This window comes from Peromyscus maniculatus, chromosome 1, assembly GCF_049852395.1.
Source record: "Peromyscus maniculatus bairdii isolate BWxNUB_F1_BW_parent chromosome 1, HU_Pman_BW_mat_3.1, whole genome shotgun sequence".
NCBI lineage: Eukaryota > Metazoa > Chordata > Mammalia > Rodentia > Cricetidae > Peromyscus > Peromyscus maniculatus.
The window spans coordinates 150133588-150151412 of NC_134852.1; the positions used below are offsets into that span (position 1 = coordinate 150133588).

The window sequence follows — 17825 nt, forward strand, 5'->3', positions numbered from 1 at the left end:
TTGGCAGGCCCCCAGGGGAGAACATGAGCAAAGGCTGTCTGCTGTCACCAAGTCGATGGATGAGTAGTCGCTGATGTTCAGAAGGAAGTCTGCAAGCAGCCTCTCGAAGGAGCCCTGCTCTAGCTGTAACTCCAAGGCCTCCTTGCAGATTAGCTGCTGCATGTCCAGGCACGTTTCTGCCAGGCGGAGTTTGAGGCGGGCCAGCCTTCTCATGAGCGGGGAGTTGATGTTCTGTAACTGAGACAGTTGGGAGGTGGGTCAGGCAGGGCCCTCTTCCCCAGGAGACCAATCACTGGTAAGCACTCTGACGAGCCATAGCTGATGCGTCATAGACAGCACACATTTGAAGTATAAATTGAAGTGTAAAATGGATATATTTTGACATGGCGATAGATGCTAAACTATCGCCAACCCAAGAAAAGGAACACGGTCTTCACACTCTGGGTTTCTCCATGTGCTTTCTTGAGTAACTCTAAGTTACTCCATATTGCATAAGCAGTGGTTTTTCAGGCCGGGCCTTTGCCCTGAGAGACTCCATTTCACAAGCAGCTTTGAGGGTGGAGGATAATTTGTAACACAAATAGCTAGATGGTTTTATTATAAAAATCCTGGAGTCAGGTATTGAGGTGAAAGCTGAAAGATCAGAGAGATAGAACAAGCCAGCCACAAGTTCTTACCGTTGGGAAATCCTCAGCCCAAGAGAGCTACTTCCTGTATACTCACGCCTGTATGCCTTTCTGTGCCCTGCCATCTTACTTCCTCTCCCTGCTCAGCTACATCACTTCCTCTTTCTGCCCAGCTCTATCACTTCCTGTCTGTTTGTACAGACCTCCAGACCTCTATGGTTAACTAGTGCGTGGATTAAAGTCATGCACCACCATGCCTAGCTCTGTTCCCAGTGTGGCCTTGAACTCACAAAAATCCGGATGAATTTCTGCCTCCTGAATGCTGGGATTAAAGGCATGTGCTACCACTGCCTGGCATCTATATTTAATATAGTAGCTGGCTTTTTCCTTTGATCCCCAGGCAAGCTTTATTTGTTAGAGCACAAATAAAATATCATCACAATAATTGAACTCCTGGCTGGACCCACAAACACCACCATTGATCTGACCCACCCATGCAGCATAGACTGATAAATGGAATATTCCTGGGAGAAAGAAGTCCCTCTATACAGTTACTGAGGTGAATGGAGACCGTAGGAGTATATGGGTGTATTAAAATTATATTAGGAAAACTAGGCCTAAGAACTTAACAGGACATCAAACCAGGGAAAGGACATGACTCCCTCACCTGCCCCCCATAAAGCGATGGACACCTAACTCTGTGATGGCATGGTCCAAGCCATTTTATCACCTGATACCTGGTGTGTGTGTACATCAAGGACTCACAGGCAGAGACTCTCCCACTGTCCTTGGGGCTTCTGCTCTGCTTGGGCACCCAGCTCTCTGTCTACATGCTTGCCCATTCAGACCTAAACCTGCTCTGACCTGGTTCTGCCCTGTCATCTCTACAGTTGACGAGGTTTTTGATGTCAAACCTGACTCTTCCTCAGCCCAGTCTCTATGGCAACAGCTTCGTCTTTTCTGGATTCCTTTTCAATTCAGACCTCCCTTGAATTTTTCTCAGTCCATCTCAGAAACCTCTTGACCCCTTCGGCAGCCTCGCTAACTTGTATTCATTCTGTAACCCACACATGTGCATGTATAGATGTATCTACTGTGTGCTGTGTGGTATGGGAGTTAATATTTGTAATTAAGATTGGAGAATAAGAACCCACATTTGCCACAGCCAGATTACTGGAGTAGGCAAATTTAATCTGGCAAATTGCTTCCATTAACACTCCTCAACCTTGTGAATTTATTTCTATTCAATAAATCCTCATGCTGTAAAAAGACACAGATGTGTTTGTCTCTGTTTCTGGCATAGCATGCTCAAGACAGCCTTCCCCTCTTCCAAGTGACAGCTATTCTGTGGTGCAACAAATCAGCTTTAGAGAAACGGCGTCATATAGTATGTGAGCCTTTTGTCCGCTTTGCCTCAGTATGGTTGTTTTGAGACTCATTCATATGCCACAAGGATGATGTTTATCTTTTCACGTGCTTGCTTTCCACACATTTGAGGAAATGTCTCTTCAAATAATTTGCTCGTTTTTAACATTTTAAAATTTTGAGAGCTCTTAATGCATTACTGATACGTTACTGCTATCAAGGAATAAATTTGCAAATGTTTTCTCCAAGTCTGTGTTGTTTTCACTGTTCTCTTGATAGTATATTATATTGTTTGCTTGTTTTAAAGACAGGGTTTCTCTGTGTAACAGTTCTGGCTCTCCTGGAACTCTCTCTGTACACCAGGCTGGCCTCGAACTCACAGAGATCCGCCTGCCTCTACCTCCCAAGTGCTGGGATTAAAGGCATGCGCCACCACACCTAGCAATAGTGTATTTTAAAGAGAAGACCAATTTATCAATTTTTCCTTTTATAGGAATCATGTGTTAGGTACATTTCTTTGCCAATCATGTCATTACCAATGGACTTTGCTGTGGGTTCTAGGCTTTCAGTTCAGGTTTACGACCCATTTGAAGGTATTTCCCATCATAGTCTGAGGTGTGAGTGGAAGTCCAGGTTTTTGAATGTGCATTTCCTGTTGTTCTAGCATCATCTAAAGACTGTCTTTTGTCCATGGAGTTGTGCCTCTGTTAGAGATTCTGTGTGTGTCTCTATTTCTGGATTCTTAGGTTAGTCCCATTGGTCTGTTTGTTCATGTTCCCACTGAACACACACTGTCTTGATTGCTGTAGCTCTGTAATAGGATTTAAAGTCAGGTACCATTGGCTCCTAATCTTATTCTTTTTTGAAATTGTCTTGGCTATTTTAGACTTTCCATATTTTAAATCACATTGTCAATATATATTAAAAAGTATCTGCCTGGGTGGTGGTGGCACACACCTTTAATCTCAGCACTTAGGAGGCAAAGCCAGGCAGATCTCTGTGAGTTTGAGGCCAGCCTGGCCTATAGAGTGAGTTCCAGGAAAGGTGCAAAGCTACACAGAGAAAACCCATCTCAAAAAACCAAAAAAAAAAAAAAAATATGTGTAGGAATCTTAGTTATAGTTAAGGAAGAATTGATATCTTAACAATATTGAGTCGTCTGATGTAGGAACATGATTTTTGCTATCAGTTATTTAAATCATCTTTAACTACTCTCGACAATGTTTTATTGTTTTCAGAGTATAGGCATTCACATTTTGGAGGTCAAGTTTCATTTATAAGTAGTCATAAATGATACTGCTTTAATTTTAATATACAATTAATCTTTCTTTGTATAGAAATATAACGTAACCAGGTGGTGGTGGCACACGCCTTTAATCCCAGCACTCATGAGGCAGAGCCAGGAGGATCTCTCTGAGTTCGAGGCCAGCCTGGTCTACAGAGCGAGATCCAGGACAGGCACCAAAACTACACAGAGAAACCAAAGGAAAAAAAAAAAGAAATATAATGTATATACTATATAACCCTGAAACTCAACTAAACTTGTTCATTAACTTTAATTTAGCCTACTTGTAGTTTTTAATTTTGGTATATTACATGAATTTCTATAAAATCTGTTATCTGTGAAAAAGTATTTTACTTACATGTTCCTTCTATCAGTCTGGATGGTTTTAATTCCTTTTCTGGCTGTATTGCATTGGCTAGAACCTCCACAACAATGCTGAATAAACGTGATGAGATATCATTGTCGTAGTCCTTAGCTACAGAAGAATCAGTCGTCTGTCACCAGTGAGCATGGTGTGATGTTGTGGTGTTAACCACATTCTTGTGCAACACTGCTCTGTTGTTCTTTTGTCTGTTTGTAATGTCTTTAACGTCTTTAACTCTTTAGCCTTTTTTAAAAAATTGAGACAGAGTTTCTCTGTGTAACCCTGGCTGCCTTGGAGCTCACTCTATAGACCAGGCTGGCCCAGAACTCACAGAGCTCCTTCTGCCTCTGCCTCCTGAATTCTGGGATTAAAGAAAGGTGCATTCCACTACACCCTCCCGTATCTTATTTTGGAGTTAGACTTGAAAACTTCCCATAGATTTTCTCCCTTTCAACCTTCTAAAATAATCTGCTCAGAAATGATATTTAAAAAAAATTATTTGGTAGAGTCAGCAATAGATCTGCCTGGGCTTTACATATGCTTTGTGATAAGGTTTTCAATTACAGACTCAATTCCCCTCATTCACAGAGTTGCTATACATTTATTTCTTTCTGAGTGGGTATTGCAAGTATGGGTCTATTTCACCTCAACTGTAAAATTCCCACGTCTCTTCACTATCCTTTGAATATAGGCAGTCAGGGCTAGGTCACTCATTTCTGGTATTTGGCACTTAAATCCTTTATAGACAGTCTGACTCAGTTTACCAACTGATCTATACCAAAGAACCAGCTTTGACTTAAGTGACTTTCTCCATTTTTGTTTGTTTTTTGAGACAGGGTTTCTCTGTATAACTACCCTGGCTGTCCTGGAACTCACTTTGTAGACCAGCCTGGCTTCAAACTCACAGAGATCTGTCTTCCTCTGCCTCTGCCTCCCAAGTGCTGAGAACAAAGGCATGTGCCACCGCTGCCGCCACCACCACCACTCAGCTGTGACCTTCTTTAAAAAGCTGCAGTGAGCTTGAACCTCAGCTCAGAGACTGCCATCGGATATCCAAGGTCTTGAAAATCCTTGTTTCATTGATTTGTTTTGGATGAGAGGGTGAATCTCTTTCATTGAATGTTTTACTCCATCTTTAATTCCTATTCTACTACTTGTTTTGGATTCAGTTTGCTTTTTATTTTTAAGGTAAAGGCTGAGCTCATTGACTTCTGGCCCATCACCCTTATGTTATCATTATTACTCAGGGGTTTAGTGCTCCACATTCCCCCCTAAGCACTACACTGACGACATCTTAAACTCCCTGGTGTCCTCTCCTCCCTCCATTTCAAAACACTTTATCTTTGGCTTCTTCTGTGGCCTAGAGTTGTTAGCTGTATTCTACTTACATTCCAAACATTTGGGGTTTTCCATGAACACAATGTTTTGTTTTAGTTTTAATTTGAGATAAAAGCAATCAACAGAATCAATAAATCTGAAGAATGAAGGCTGGAGAGATAACAGTGGTTAAGAGCACTGGCTGCTCTTGCAGAGGACCCGGGTTTGATTCCCAGCACCCATGTGGCAGTACACAACCATCTGTAACTGCAGTTCCAAGGATCTGATGCCCTTTGGACCTCTATGGGCATCAGGCATGCATGCAGAGCACACATATAATCACAGGAAAAACACTAAAGTACATCTAAAACTTAAAGCACATAATGATTCCACAGTTTTGTACAATCATGGCTAGTTCAGTTCCCAAACATTGCCCTCATTCTACAAGGAAACCCAAATGCTAGTAGTCACTCCTTATTCCTGTCCTTGATCCCCAGAAGTCACTAGTCCAATTTCTGTGTCTATAAATTTTCTACTCTGCTTCCTGTTTTTTTTTTTAAGATTTATTTATTTATTATGTATGCAATATTCTGTCTGCATGTATGCCTACATGTCAGAGGAGGGTGTCAGATCTCATTTTAGATGGTGATGAGCCGCCATGTGGTTGCTGGGAATTGAACTCAGAAACTCTGGAAGAGCAGTCAGCGTTATTAACCTCTGAGCCATCTCTCCAGCCCCTCCTTCCTGGTTTTGATGGTCAGTTTAGCTGCATACAATCCTTTGTATGATTCAAATTTAATGAAATTCATCTTAGGGTTCAGAGTATAGCCTATGTAGGAAGACAGTCCACATTTGTGTGAGAGTGTATCCCACTATTGTTGACTGAAACATTAAAAACATGTCTGTTGGGTCATGTTGGTTGACAACATTTTAATCTTTTCATTGTTTTCTGATTTCATGTTTACTTGTTCTACTAATAATTGAAGGACACTGAAATTTTTGGCTTTAATAGATTTAGCAATTTTTTTTTTAAAGATCAATGTTTGCTTCTTATATATTTTAAAACTCTCTTATGGTCATCGTGTTTAAGTTAACTTTCTTCTTGGTTAGTTTACACTATGAGATAAATATTCTCATTCCTGGTAATGTTCTACCTGTCTTTTGATCAGTATTGGTCTGGGAGATTCCTCCCAGCGTTTTACTTTTCTTCTATTTGTTTTTGTCTTTGTGTTCATAATGGCTTTCTTGTAGGCACCACATAGTTGGGTTCACTTACTTACTTACTGCTAAATCCTGAGGTCAGGCCCTCTGCGCTCTCTGAGGCCTTGGAACCTCTCTCACCCCATTCCCAGGACCCCCCAGTCAGCACAGGTGCACTTCCTGTAATCCTTCCAGGTGGTTCTTTCTCAGCCTCATGCACTTCATCCTGGGTGATCATTCTTTAGAGAGATATTTTGGGGTATCCCCTAGACATCTGTGAGCAGTGCTCTTCTTCCATGGGCTCTGTTCTGCCTCCTTCTCCCTAGACTCTCAGGATTTGACTCAGGTCTTCACCTAGGCTCTACCTAATTCCATCTGTAGCTGCAGTTAGCTGGGACTCAAGCACAGGGATCACTAACTGGCATGGTTGATGTATGGGGTTTGGAAAATCCTTGTTTTGTGTAGTTTGTCTGTTTTCTCTTTTTAATTGTTTTGTATGGGTGCATGAGTCTGGTTATTGTTACTCTACCTTAGTAAAAATCAGGAGCTTTGTGCTTGTATAGGTGTGCATGCTCAGTACGAATGTGTGGGCATGTGTGCAGACATTCATGTGGAGATCAGTGAACAGCCTCAGGTATTGTCCTTCAGGAACCATCTACCTGGTTTTCTGAGACCTAGTCTCTTGCTGGTTTGGACCTCACCAAGTGTATCAGGATGCCTGGCCAGGGAGTCCAGGAATCCACCATCCCCCCTCCAGTGCTGCAATTACAAACACAAGCCATCACATCTACTTTTTTGGCAATAGGGGTTCGAAGGGTCTAGGGGTAGAAGGTGAGTTTCTCTGCTATACCTATTTCCAGCTTCTAGACTGGATCTTGCAGAAGATGCTGAGGTTCAAGGTGGGGGAGGCAGAGGTCCAGAGGCCCAGAGAATATACACAACTTTCTTGACTGAACTATGGATCCATACCCTATATATGTGTTTGTGAAAATATATACTGGGGTCTCTCCCCCCATCTCTGTTTCTGTGTCTCTCTCTCTCTGTCTTTGTGTGTGTGTGTGTGTGTGTGTGTGTGTGTGTGTGTGTGTGTGTGTGTGTGTGTAGTTTTATAGGACTGGGCCTCACTGGGTAGCCTAAGTTGGAACTCCCCATTCTCCTGCCTCAGTTTCCCAAATACCAGGATTTCAGGCATGCCCCACTGCACCTGGCTGGTTTTGCTTTAAGATCAGATCTGTCAGGCAGTGCTGTCCTGTACACAGAAATGACTGGGACATGCAGGCTCCATACTTACATCTTGAAGGGACAGTATCCCCTGGATTCTGTGAAATAGTTCTTCTTCCTCATCTATAGCTTCCTGGGACAAGTTGTACACTTCCAGCCAATAGGCAGTTTTTTCTTCTCCATCTTTTTCCTTTTGAGCGCATAACCTTTATGCAATATAAGAGTGGAATTTAGAATAAAGATGTTAAAGCTAATTAATATATTATACCAGTACATGTTACACTGAGTAATATATAATATATAATTTCTACATAGTTATGGTATATAATATCAGTACCTAAAAATTTTGCAGTTAAATGTTTTACACATAAAGGTATTTTCAGTACATTTTAATTATTTATTTTCAATGTGTATGTAAATATGTTTGTTTATGTGTGCAGGTACATGTATGAGGTCAAAGATCAAGCCTGGAATTGTTCCTCAGGTGCTGTCCACCTTTCTTTGGAGACAGGGTATCACATGGGCCTAGAATTCACCAAGTAGGCTAGACTGCTAGCCAGCAATCCCCGAGGATCCCCTTGTCTCTGTCTCCCCAGAGCTGGCATTACAAAGGTCCACCGCCATTCTTGGCTTCTTTGTATGGATTCTGGGGGAATGAATTCAAGTCCTTGTGTTTGCAAGGCAAGGGGTTTGCCAACTGAGCCACCTCCCCAGCCTCTACACACATCTTAGACCAGGATGTTGAACGGTGACCCAGGGATGTGGCAACACACCAGTCTCCACCTGCTGGCTCAGCTACCCACTTTCCTGCCTTCCTGGTGGCCCACAATGGTGCCTCAGCACACCTGTGGTAATGGATGTGACGTGGGTGTTGGCTGACCGTGGCTCCTGAAGGCAGGGTCACACCTACTCAGGATCTGCTCGTGTGTAAAAGGCTTGCGGGTACCCAGGGCAGGCAGAGACACTGTGAGGAGCACTGGGGGCTGCAGTGGGAGGAGCGTACATGCCCATCAGAGTGCACAGCGGTGGCGAACAGCTGCTGGGGACCCTGCAGGACTGCAGTGGTGGGTCAGGCAGGGAGAAAACCGGGGAGGGAGCTGGCTCTAGTCACTTCTGAGGCTGGGGAGGAGCAGGGGTTGTCTGGGGGAGCTCACAGGTGGACCCTGTTCAGTAGGCAGCTCCAGTGGCATGGGTGGAGTCTGTGGCCATCGAGTGTGTGGTGACATCCTTACTTCTTTATCCTTGCATGCTCTAGTTTTAAGTCGACACATTTTTTCTTGTAGCCACTGCGTATGAAGTTTTCTTCAACTTTCAACAGGTGCTTTTCTAGGTCCATCAGCAAAAGTGGGTGCTCAAGAAGTTCTCCGTCAACAGAGTTGCAGGCAAGCTGGATTTGAAGTGTCACACACCTGCTGGTCAGAAATCTCCTCAAGATGGTGGGGACTGAAGTTTCTCCTCCATATTCAAAAGCCCAAGACATAGCAACCCTCTTTCTGTCCAGTGTCTACCCAGGGACACTGAATCAAATACCAATGAGCCTTTTCCCGCCAAGATGGACATCATGCACCCCTGGCCCTGGATCAATGTAGTTGGAATCTAATAATCCTACCTAGGCACCAGATTCACCCCTGGAAAACAGAAAACCGTGCTGATATGAGACTGCTTACAGACTCACATCAGGACCAGCTGGTGGGACACAGTGCTCACTCACAGCACTTTCCAGGGAGGAATCAGAGCAGAAACAAGGCAAGGATCCCTGCATTTGTGGTCAATGAGCTCAGAGGAGTCCTGGAAAAGGACCGGTGATGTGACTTGAAGTCTATACTGGCATGTATGGAAGAAGAGAGGTCCTCTGACAGCTCCCCACAAAGGGGCAGAGTCCAAAGGCTCCAGGAACCATAGGGAAGATACAGTGGAAATGTGGGCTGTCTGGGAGGAAGCCATGACTCCTCTGAGGCACACAGTAGAAGGCAGGCCTGCTCCTCAGAGGAACCTGAGGGCATGTGGGGCACACAGAGCAGAGCAGGCACATATAGCATGAAGGGGAATGTGTGGGGGAAGTAGCCACAGCTTTTGGTAGACTAGGCATCATTACCTGGCCTCTAGCTCCATGATGAGGTATTTCAGTAGGGATACTCGGTTTGGTCTTTCGTTCTGGAGAACCTTGAATGTATCTATGAGTTTCCGAAACAGTTTGAAAACCTAAACATGATGGTCACAGGTCACCATGTCACTCAGCAGGGCCTGGGGACAAGACCTCAGTACATACCCTCTTCCATGCACCCCACATTGTCCACTGGCCACCCCAACTCACTTTGACTTCTTTTCTATCATCTTCAGAGGATAAGATGGCCTCAGCCAGAGCCAAGGTTGAATTGTACCAGAACTCCTCAGCTCCACCGAGCTGCTGGGCCCTCTCAATCATGAGTATAGCTTGTCCATGGTTCTTTTCCTTGTTGGCCAACTGTGCTAGAAACAACAGGCACTGTGCTTCTGCGCAGATATCTCCTAGCTCCTAAAAACAGGAACAGACAATACTCGATAGACAGATGGGCAGCTCCACTCAGGTTGGCATAGCCACCAGTTGGGAGTGATAGTCCTCAGGGGTGGAAAGTGCGCCTCGGGAGCCACAGGAGCCAGCCCCTGCAGGATTTTGGTCGTACTGGCAGCGTCTTTCTGCCCTGCTGCCTGAGGTTGGCAGCCTTTTCTCTATGGAGGCTACTGTTCGAATCAGCTTTGCCATGTATGATAGTTATATGTCAACTTGACACAAGCCAAAGGCCTCTGACGGGAGGGAGCCTCAACTGAGAAAATGTCTCCATAAGATGAGGCTGTGTGCAAGCCTGTAGGACAGTTTCTTTCTCTTTCTTTCTTTTCCTTTTCTTTTTGTTTTTCGAGACAGGATTTCTCTATATAACAGCCCTAGCTGTCCTGGAATTTCCTTTGTCGTTTGGGCTGGCCTTGAACTCACTGAGATCCGCCTGCCTCTCCCTCCTGAGCGCTGGGATTAAAGATGTGCACCACCACACCTGGCTATGTATTTATTCTTAATTAGTGACTGATGTGGGAGCGCCCAGTCCATTGTGGATGGGGCCGCCCCTGGGCTGGTGGTCCCGGGTTCTATAAGAAAGCGGGCTGAGCAAGCCAGTAAGTAGCATCCCTCTGCGGCCTCTGCGGCTGTTCTTGCCTCCATGTTCCTCCCTTTTTTGAGTTCCTGTCCTGACTTCCTTTGATGAACAATGATATAGAAGTATAAGCCAAATAAACCCTTTCCTCCTCAAGCTGTTGTGGTCATGGTGTCTCATTACAGCAATAGAAACCCTAACTAAGACAGCATGCATGGACTCATCACACTGTAGTTCTGTCAGCTGGGTCAGGTAATCAACAGACAACTCGTGGTAGTTCTGCCTGAGTAAGTTCAGGCCTGAATGTGGGCCAGAGGGTGTTCTTTGGAGGAGGGTATGTGGTGACCTGTCTAGGCAATATAAGACCAGACCCTTAGGCCTCCCAGGTTCTTGCTGGAACTGATCTCTCTCTTTGCAGAGGACTTCCTGGGTCAAGCCCCAAGGGCAAATCTACACATAGATATTACTTGGTGTCCCAGCAGCTCACAGCATTCATCCTCACCTATCCTGGGCAGCCATGTAGCAAATGCCAGGGCAAATAATGCGATTTATGTTAAACACCAAAGGAAGGAGAAAACTCCCACAGCACTAGGCATCCCTTCAGATGCCCTAGAAGAGTCACCCTCAGATGAGAAGTAAGCCTCAGGTGATGAGGATGAAGGACATAACCCCACAACAGATGGAGCTGGGGTGATGGGGAGAGTCTGAGCATGCCACAAAGAAGGGAAGGTACCAGAAGAAGCAGAGCTGCACGTCCACATTAGCCCTGCCCCTGAGCTGGGACATTAGTCATGTTATCTATGCCTGGCTGCAGTGAGTTACAGGAGAGGGGAAGAGGAGGAGGAGGAAGCCAGGTACAGATGTAGGTTGCCAGGGCAACCACAGTCAATGGCAGAGTACTGAGCGAACAGAGTGCAGCCTACCTGTCAGCTCACAGGCCTACAGCTGTCAGCTCAGTCACTTCTGGGACAGGTTATCTCAGCTCTGTGTACATACCTGTCCCCTCCCTGATATGCAAACACAGCACCTGTCCACATCTCTGAAGTTTGTACACCTGTCCTGTGCGGCTAGTTTTATGTCAACTTGACATACAAACTAGAATTATCTGAAAGGAGGGAACCTCAATTGAGAAAATGCCTCCATAAGATCTGGCTGTAAGGCATTTTCTTAATTACTGACTGATGGGTGAGGTCCCAGCCCATGGTGGGTGGTGTCATCCTTGGGCTGGTGGTCCTGAGTTCTATAAGAAAGCAGGCTGAGCAAGTAATGGGGGGAGCAAGCCAGTAAGCAGCACCCCACTATGGCCTCTGCATCAGCTTCTGCCTCCAGGTTCCTGCTAGGCGTGAGCTCCTGTCTTAACTTCCTTCTACGATGAACAGCAATATGGAAGTGTAAGTCAAATAAAGCTTTTCCTCCCCGACTTGCATTTTGGTCATGGTGTTTTGGTCATGGTGTTTCACTGAAGCAGTAGAAACCCTGACTAGGACAGTCCTTCCCTGGTACTTGAACATCTGCCTGCTCACTATAACCGTATACTCACTCCCTCCTTACTCATCTACATCTTTTCCTTCCCTGATGTCCCCTTGCCTGTCCCTTCTTTGATACCTGCACACCTCTTCCCTTTCCAATACCTTCACACTTGTCCTCTTCTCTATACATCTGCCTCATCTCTGGCACCTGCACATCTGTCTTACTCCTGACATCTGCACAGCTGTTCCTCTACCCCAGCACCTGCACATCTGTCCTAACCCTGCTATTCTCATGCCTGTTCCCTCTCTGGTATCTGCACCCCTGCTCTCACTGTATGGACCAAGGCCTGAGCTTACAGCTTTCTGGTGACACTGCATTTTCCCATCATTGTTGAATCTTCATCTTTTCCTTGAATTCTTCAGAACAAGCCACAGGCTGGTTGTGTCAGATTCTTGGCCTCATCCCCCAACTGAAAGCAATTCTAAGTCTGTCCATAGGGGTTTGGAGGAGTTATGGGGATTGTAACTTGGGAGAATGGCATCATTAGAGCAGAGAACGCAAACAGCTTCTTCAATCCAGACTGGTCAAGGTCAGCTGTTCACCGGGGACAGAGTCCAGAATAGAAAAGCCCTGCCAAGGGTAGTTTGGGACTTGAGACCCAAAAGGCCAATCTAGGGAGTGAGTAGGCACTGGTCTGGACACAAGTTCCTCTAGTAGGCAGCTCCTCAGAGAACAGCCAATGCTCCCAAGCCAGTGCTCTGTGGAAGGATGCTAACTCGAGCCTTTTTGGGGACTCAGTGGAGACTCTGAGAAGCCAGGTGTCCCTGAAGTCCTTAGATGAGGAGTAAGAATACATCAGAAGAGTTCAGGCCCCGGTGAAGATGGCAACAGTGGAGATGGGTAAGGAGTATTACCTGGAAAGTCTGCTGGGCCTCTGACAAGAGCAGCCGTGCTGGTTGGTACAGCTCCAACTCCAGGAGGACCTCCCCTTTGAGCATCCACAGCTGGGGGTAGGATGTCCCATCCAGGCCCTTGCCAGTCTCTCCATTTATCTTCAAAATCTGCGAGACACCATGGCCCTAAGACATCCCCCCACCCCACCCCCAACCCCCCAGTCTGTGTCCCGTGATGTGCTCTGCCTTAGAAGCAGAAACACTCTGTGAAGGCAGTGTGTCGCAGGATGCACTGCCACAGGGACATCCCCAGCGCGCCCTACTCAGAACCTCAGGCCTTTGGCTTCTGCTTGTCTAGCTTCTGATACACCTCAGGGATCATCAGCTGTGAGGCGGGAGGGAGCAGAAGCCAGTGAGCAGGGTCGGAAGGCTTGTGGATCCATGGAGAGAGCTCTCTGGGAGGCAGCTTTAGTGAGTCAGCTCAGTTTTATTCCAGAGTATAGGAAATATATAGGATTGGGGATGGTAGCTAAGGAATCACCTAATTTGCATTAAACAGCATGTTCCTATCGTAACGCTCCTAGAACAAGCCTTAGTTATCATCCGTGGAAGCACGGTCCTCTTGTAAAGCCCCTAGCACGATGTCTAATTACCACATGGGGAGAGTCTAGCAGGGAACTTTGCCAAAGGTCACACTAGAGACCAATTAGGCATCCAAGCTTAGGGACAGCTTTCATATAAGGTCAGGCTTCTGGACCAAGAGACCTTCTCCAAATAAGAGCAGGTAGAGAGCAGGAAGTCTCGCTGGGGGATGGGGGGAGTCTTCCATGCTTCTGAGCTTGAAGAGAGCTACCAGGCCATGAGAGACTGTAACCTCTGACCAGTAAGGCTCCCCAACACCCCAGGCCTTGGGGACCCTGGTCTCTCGGTATTTACTCCGTCTGCTCTCCCACTAGTGATTATAGCCGCTGCTGAGCTGCCTGGCTTGGCAGGCTCGCTTCCCGCTCTGAGAGCCCAGCTGGGAAGCAGTTGAGGCCCTCAGGGCTGCCTGGTCCGTAGCTGTTGCTTTTCTCTCTTTTTCCTGTGTACCCGCCAGCATCCCCGAGCCCCGCTGTGGATGGGTTACTGAGTCCCTGACGCTGAATTTTCTGAGTTCAGGTTCCCAAACAAACCCCAAGTGTTGGGCACTTTCCACCATGCCCCAAGTGCTGACTTTAACAGGCTTACAGAGTTGGCACTCTGAGGAACCAAGCTTCTTTGGGATGGCTTTTTCTCCTGTACACGGACTGAAGGGGACAGCCAGTCGGTGACAGGACAGCAGGAGCTTCAAAGAGTCTAACCAAGACCCCCTTAGATGTACTCGGCTCCACAGGGAACCTCCCTCATTTTACTTCCCCTTGCCTGAGCCCAGGGCCTTAAACATGTTAGATAAGCAACTACACTATCTCTCTAGCCTGCTGACGATTTAAGTTGCTGCTCAGGCCCCAGATGATCTGTTTTACATATAATTTTTGCCTTCCCTGAGGAAATTTGGGGTCCCAGGGTAGGACAAACTTGGTCAGGTCTTTCCAAGTTTCCCATGAAACCATGCCTAGGAGCGTATTCAGTAGGCACTCCAGAAATCAGCAGCGGCTTGCTGACTCTTAAGGCAGCCCTACACGACAACCAAGTCAATGTCATCTCTGGGCTTCAGACTCCACTGTGGCAAAGCCAGGCTAAGTCAGTGTTGCCCCTGGGTTCTGGATCCCACCATGGCAGTGCCAGCCTACCTTGTCTTGAGCTCTCAGCGGCTTCACCTCCATAGAGCGGGATGGAGCCAGCTGCTCGTGCAGCGTCAGCGGGCTGTCTTCTATCACCGGCTCCTTGTTCTTCTCTTTTTTAAATGTGATCTCTTTTCTGCAGCTAATTGAAGCGAGATAGCACCATGCATCAGAAGAACTGCAATGGCTGGTGACAACGGTCAGTTTCATTTACAGTCAAAGGAACACAAGCTAACACAGCCAGGAGAAGCCGCGATCCACCGATGCAGTAGTTTGAAAGAAAATGGCCCCCAAAGGGAGTGGCACTATTCGGAGGTGTGGCCTTGTTGGAAGAAGTGTGCCACTGTGGGGGTGTCCCTCAGTGTGACTGTAGTTGACTTCTTGTTGCCTGCAAGATGTAGGACACTCGGCTATTTCTCCAGCACCACGTCTGCCTGCACGCCACCATGCTCCTGCCATGATTTTTATGGACTGAACTTCTGAAACGGTAAGCTGCCGTCTCAATTAAATGTTTTCTTTATAAGAGTTGCCATGGTCATGGTGTCTCTTCACAGCAATAGAAACCCTAACTAAGACAACACATGTCTACGAAAGCCTCAACAGTCTCCAGTTGGGCGGCTGTCTGGTTTCCAGAACCACACCAGCCACCTGTTCTCTCTGCAACTGTCTGACAAGCTGATGTGTGGTTTAATGAGCATCTCAAGCTTAATGTATGTAGAGCAGACCTGCCTCTGGAACCCCTCCAAAAAGACAAAAACCACTTAGTGCTCAGGGTTTCCTATAGAGCAGCAGGGTGGCCCCTTCTCCCTTGCCACTTACCCGAGACAGGAGTCGCCCACCACACTACATCCAGAGTTGTCCACTGGGAGGTAGGCCAGTGCATCACAGCATTCAACCCCGTCTGGCCAAATTCTCCGTCACACATGGGTTCTTCCCACCAGGGCATCCAACACTTCCACCCCAATGATGCCACTTCACAGATCCCCAGAAGTCTGGCTCATCCAACTGTCCTGGACTCCCCAACTGCATGCATTTGGAACCGAGGCCTCTCTGTATCCCTAGCCCTGGTATCACCATGGGCACCAGCCCGTGCCGTCAGTCTCAGTCCCTCTGCCTTCCTCTGCAGCCCACCTGCTGCGCCTCCCACACTGCACAGTGAGTGCTCCAGTGAACCCAAGAGCAGGGAGAGGCAGGCATCTCTCCCAGGATTGACAACTGCATTTCTGGACCCCATCTGAGGGCAGAGAGGACTCAGCAAACACTCTCCCAGCCAGTCCAGGGATGGACAGATAAATGACTGTGCTAACAGCATGGGCATGATTTTGTAGACAGACATTTGTTGCCCAAGGCTGCAGGGTGAAAAAGTGTATGCAGCAGAATTACATTTTCATAACTGATCTGCTGTACAACGGCAAAACCCCAGAGGGGATTACCACCAAGGGATGGAGCCCATAGTGAAGTTTATTCTCTTCCTGTTTTCTAAAATTTGAACAATGATCATATAATTTATATGGGGGAGGGGAAGCCATGTTGCAACAATTAACAATAATATGACTATGTATACCTTCTTACATATTCTTAGGTGGTCTCTAAGTCTGAAAAGGATTGCCACAGAATCTGTAATTGGCTAATTTAACTGTTGGACAGCCTACTATTAGCCAGTCACAAGCGCTGCAGAGTAACCCAAAGAACCAGAGCCATCACTTAGCGCCATTACTCCTGGCACGCCCTGGGAGGAGACTGGGACTGGTGAAGGACAGTTTTTCCCCACCTGTCCTGCCGACCCTTCTTCCCTTTCCTCTGCTGAGCACCCACAGCTCATCTGTTCCCAAAACCTGTCATGAAAGCCATGGAGGAGACTCACACATTTCTCTATGCACTGCCCTCCCAGATACAGCTACCTAGAAATTGCCCCCAGGGCCTCCAAGTCCAGATTGAGGATCCAGTAGCCATAATGGGCTTGGTACTGAGAGGAGCCACAGCCCAGGGCTAGGGTTTCCTCAGCACTGTCCTTAACAGACTGGATTGCATATGGCTAGAAAGAGGAGACCCACACCCAGGAGCAAGCCCTGTACACACCTGGCCTGCTCCATGTCCCCAATGTACGCCTGTCCAATCACCTCTTCATGATAAGCTGCTGCGTGGTGCAGCCTCAGGTCGGAACACACCTGTAAAAGTCTGAGGGGAAAGGCAGGGGGAAGAGCCATCATCACACAGGGTGCTGTCACCTCCAAAGGAAGTCATGCTGGATCTGGGGTACTTAATCAGAGCTGATAAACCAAAACAAAAAAAATGCACTTTGGTTCAAAAATTTATTTAAAGCTAAATGTGTTAGGTGATTCTATGAAACCTCAGGTGGCAATTTTCTCTGTCCTTCACTCACTCATTTTACTCACTATGTCTGCATTTGGGGGCAGAGCCAGAGGTTAACAGTCAGGTGCCCAGATGGGCTCTGCCAAACCCTGCCTTTGCCTCCAGCAGGAAATTCAACTGACGTTTTGTTTAAAGCAAACATACTCGAGCATTGCGTGTGTCCCTCCTCCCTGAGTGAGCCGGTCACCATGACCTCCTCACCATTCTCTCCCCATTTCTCCTTCTAGACCCTTGGTGGGAAGTATAATACCCCTCGATCCTTAAATACCTCAGTATGCATCTCCTGGAAACAAGGCATTCTCTAAGGATCAGGCAAAATTCTTCAATAAAGATACCATTCCATTATCTGGCTGTCTTAGGGATTTATTATTCACACAGCCAGCTACAGAATGAATATCTAGGGCGCTGTTTGTTTTTATGTTGTTTTGGACAACCCCGTCACTCTCAGCACTTCAGGTAAGGGAGAGGTACCAACCGCAGGTGGTAGAGGTCCGCAAGGCTCTTGCTCTCCACCACCACATCTGCAATCAGTACAGCCAGCTGCAGGATCGGGATGCTGAGCTCATGAAGGTACATCTTTTGCAAGGCTTTGGCCAAGTGGTCTATGTAGTACAAACTGTACGTCTGCATAAACACAGCAAACAGGGGTGGTCAGAGGCAGGGGTAGCACACTAGTCCCCTAGAGTGACAGTTAACACTGATTGTCAACTTTACATGATTAGAATCACCTAGGAGACAAGTCTTGGCATGCCTGTAAGAGATTGGCTGGAGCAGGTTAGAGTCTCTTTTGTAGAGGGTTATCTTGATTAGGTTAATTGAGGTGAGG

The 17825-nt window shown here is 46.7% G+C and overlaps 1 protein-coding gene across 5 annotated transcripts in view; it reads right to left on the reverse strand.

The window, feature by feature from the left end:
- Cfap46 (cilia and flagella associated protein 46) overlaps window positions 1–17825 on the reverse strand; it is a 92419-nt gene that overhangs the window by 21616 nt on the left and 52978 nt on the right. For all 5 annotated transcript variants that reach the window (XR_013045885.1, XR_013045886.1, XR_013045884.1 and 2 more), the window contains 9 exons: window positions 17475–17623; window positions 16706–16804; window positions 14636–14768; window positions 12888–13034; window positions 9693–9893; window positions 9474–9580; window positions 8611–8787; window positions 7449–7584; window positions 49–237 (listed from right to left, as the gene is read on the reverse strand). Coding sequence is in view for 2 of the 5 variants with exons in the window: in XM_076554685.1 (XP_076410800.1) it covers window positions 49–237; window positions 7449–7584; window positions 8611–8787; window positions 9474–9580; window positions 9693–9893; window positions 12888–13034; window positions 14636–14768; window positions 16706–16804; window positions 17475–17623 (1338 nt within the window). In the remaining 3 variants the exon portion in view is untranslated. The remainder of the gene's footprint in view (window positions 1–48; window positions 238–7448; window positions 7585–8610; window positions 8788–9473; window positions 9581–9692; window positions 9894–12887; window positions 13035–14635; window positions 14769–16705; window positions 16805–17474; window positions 17624–17825) is intronic.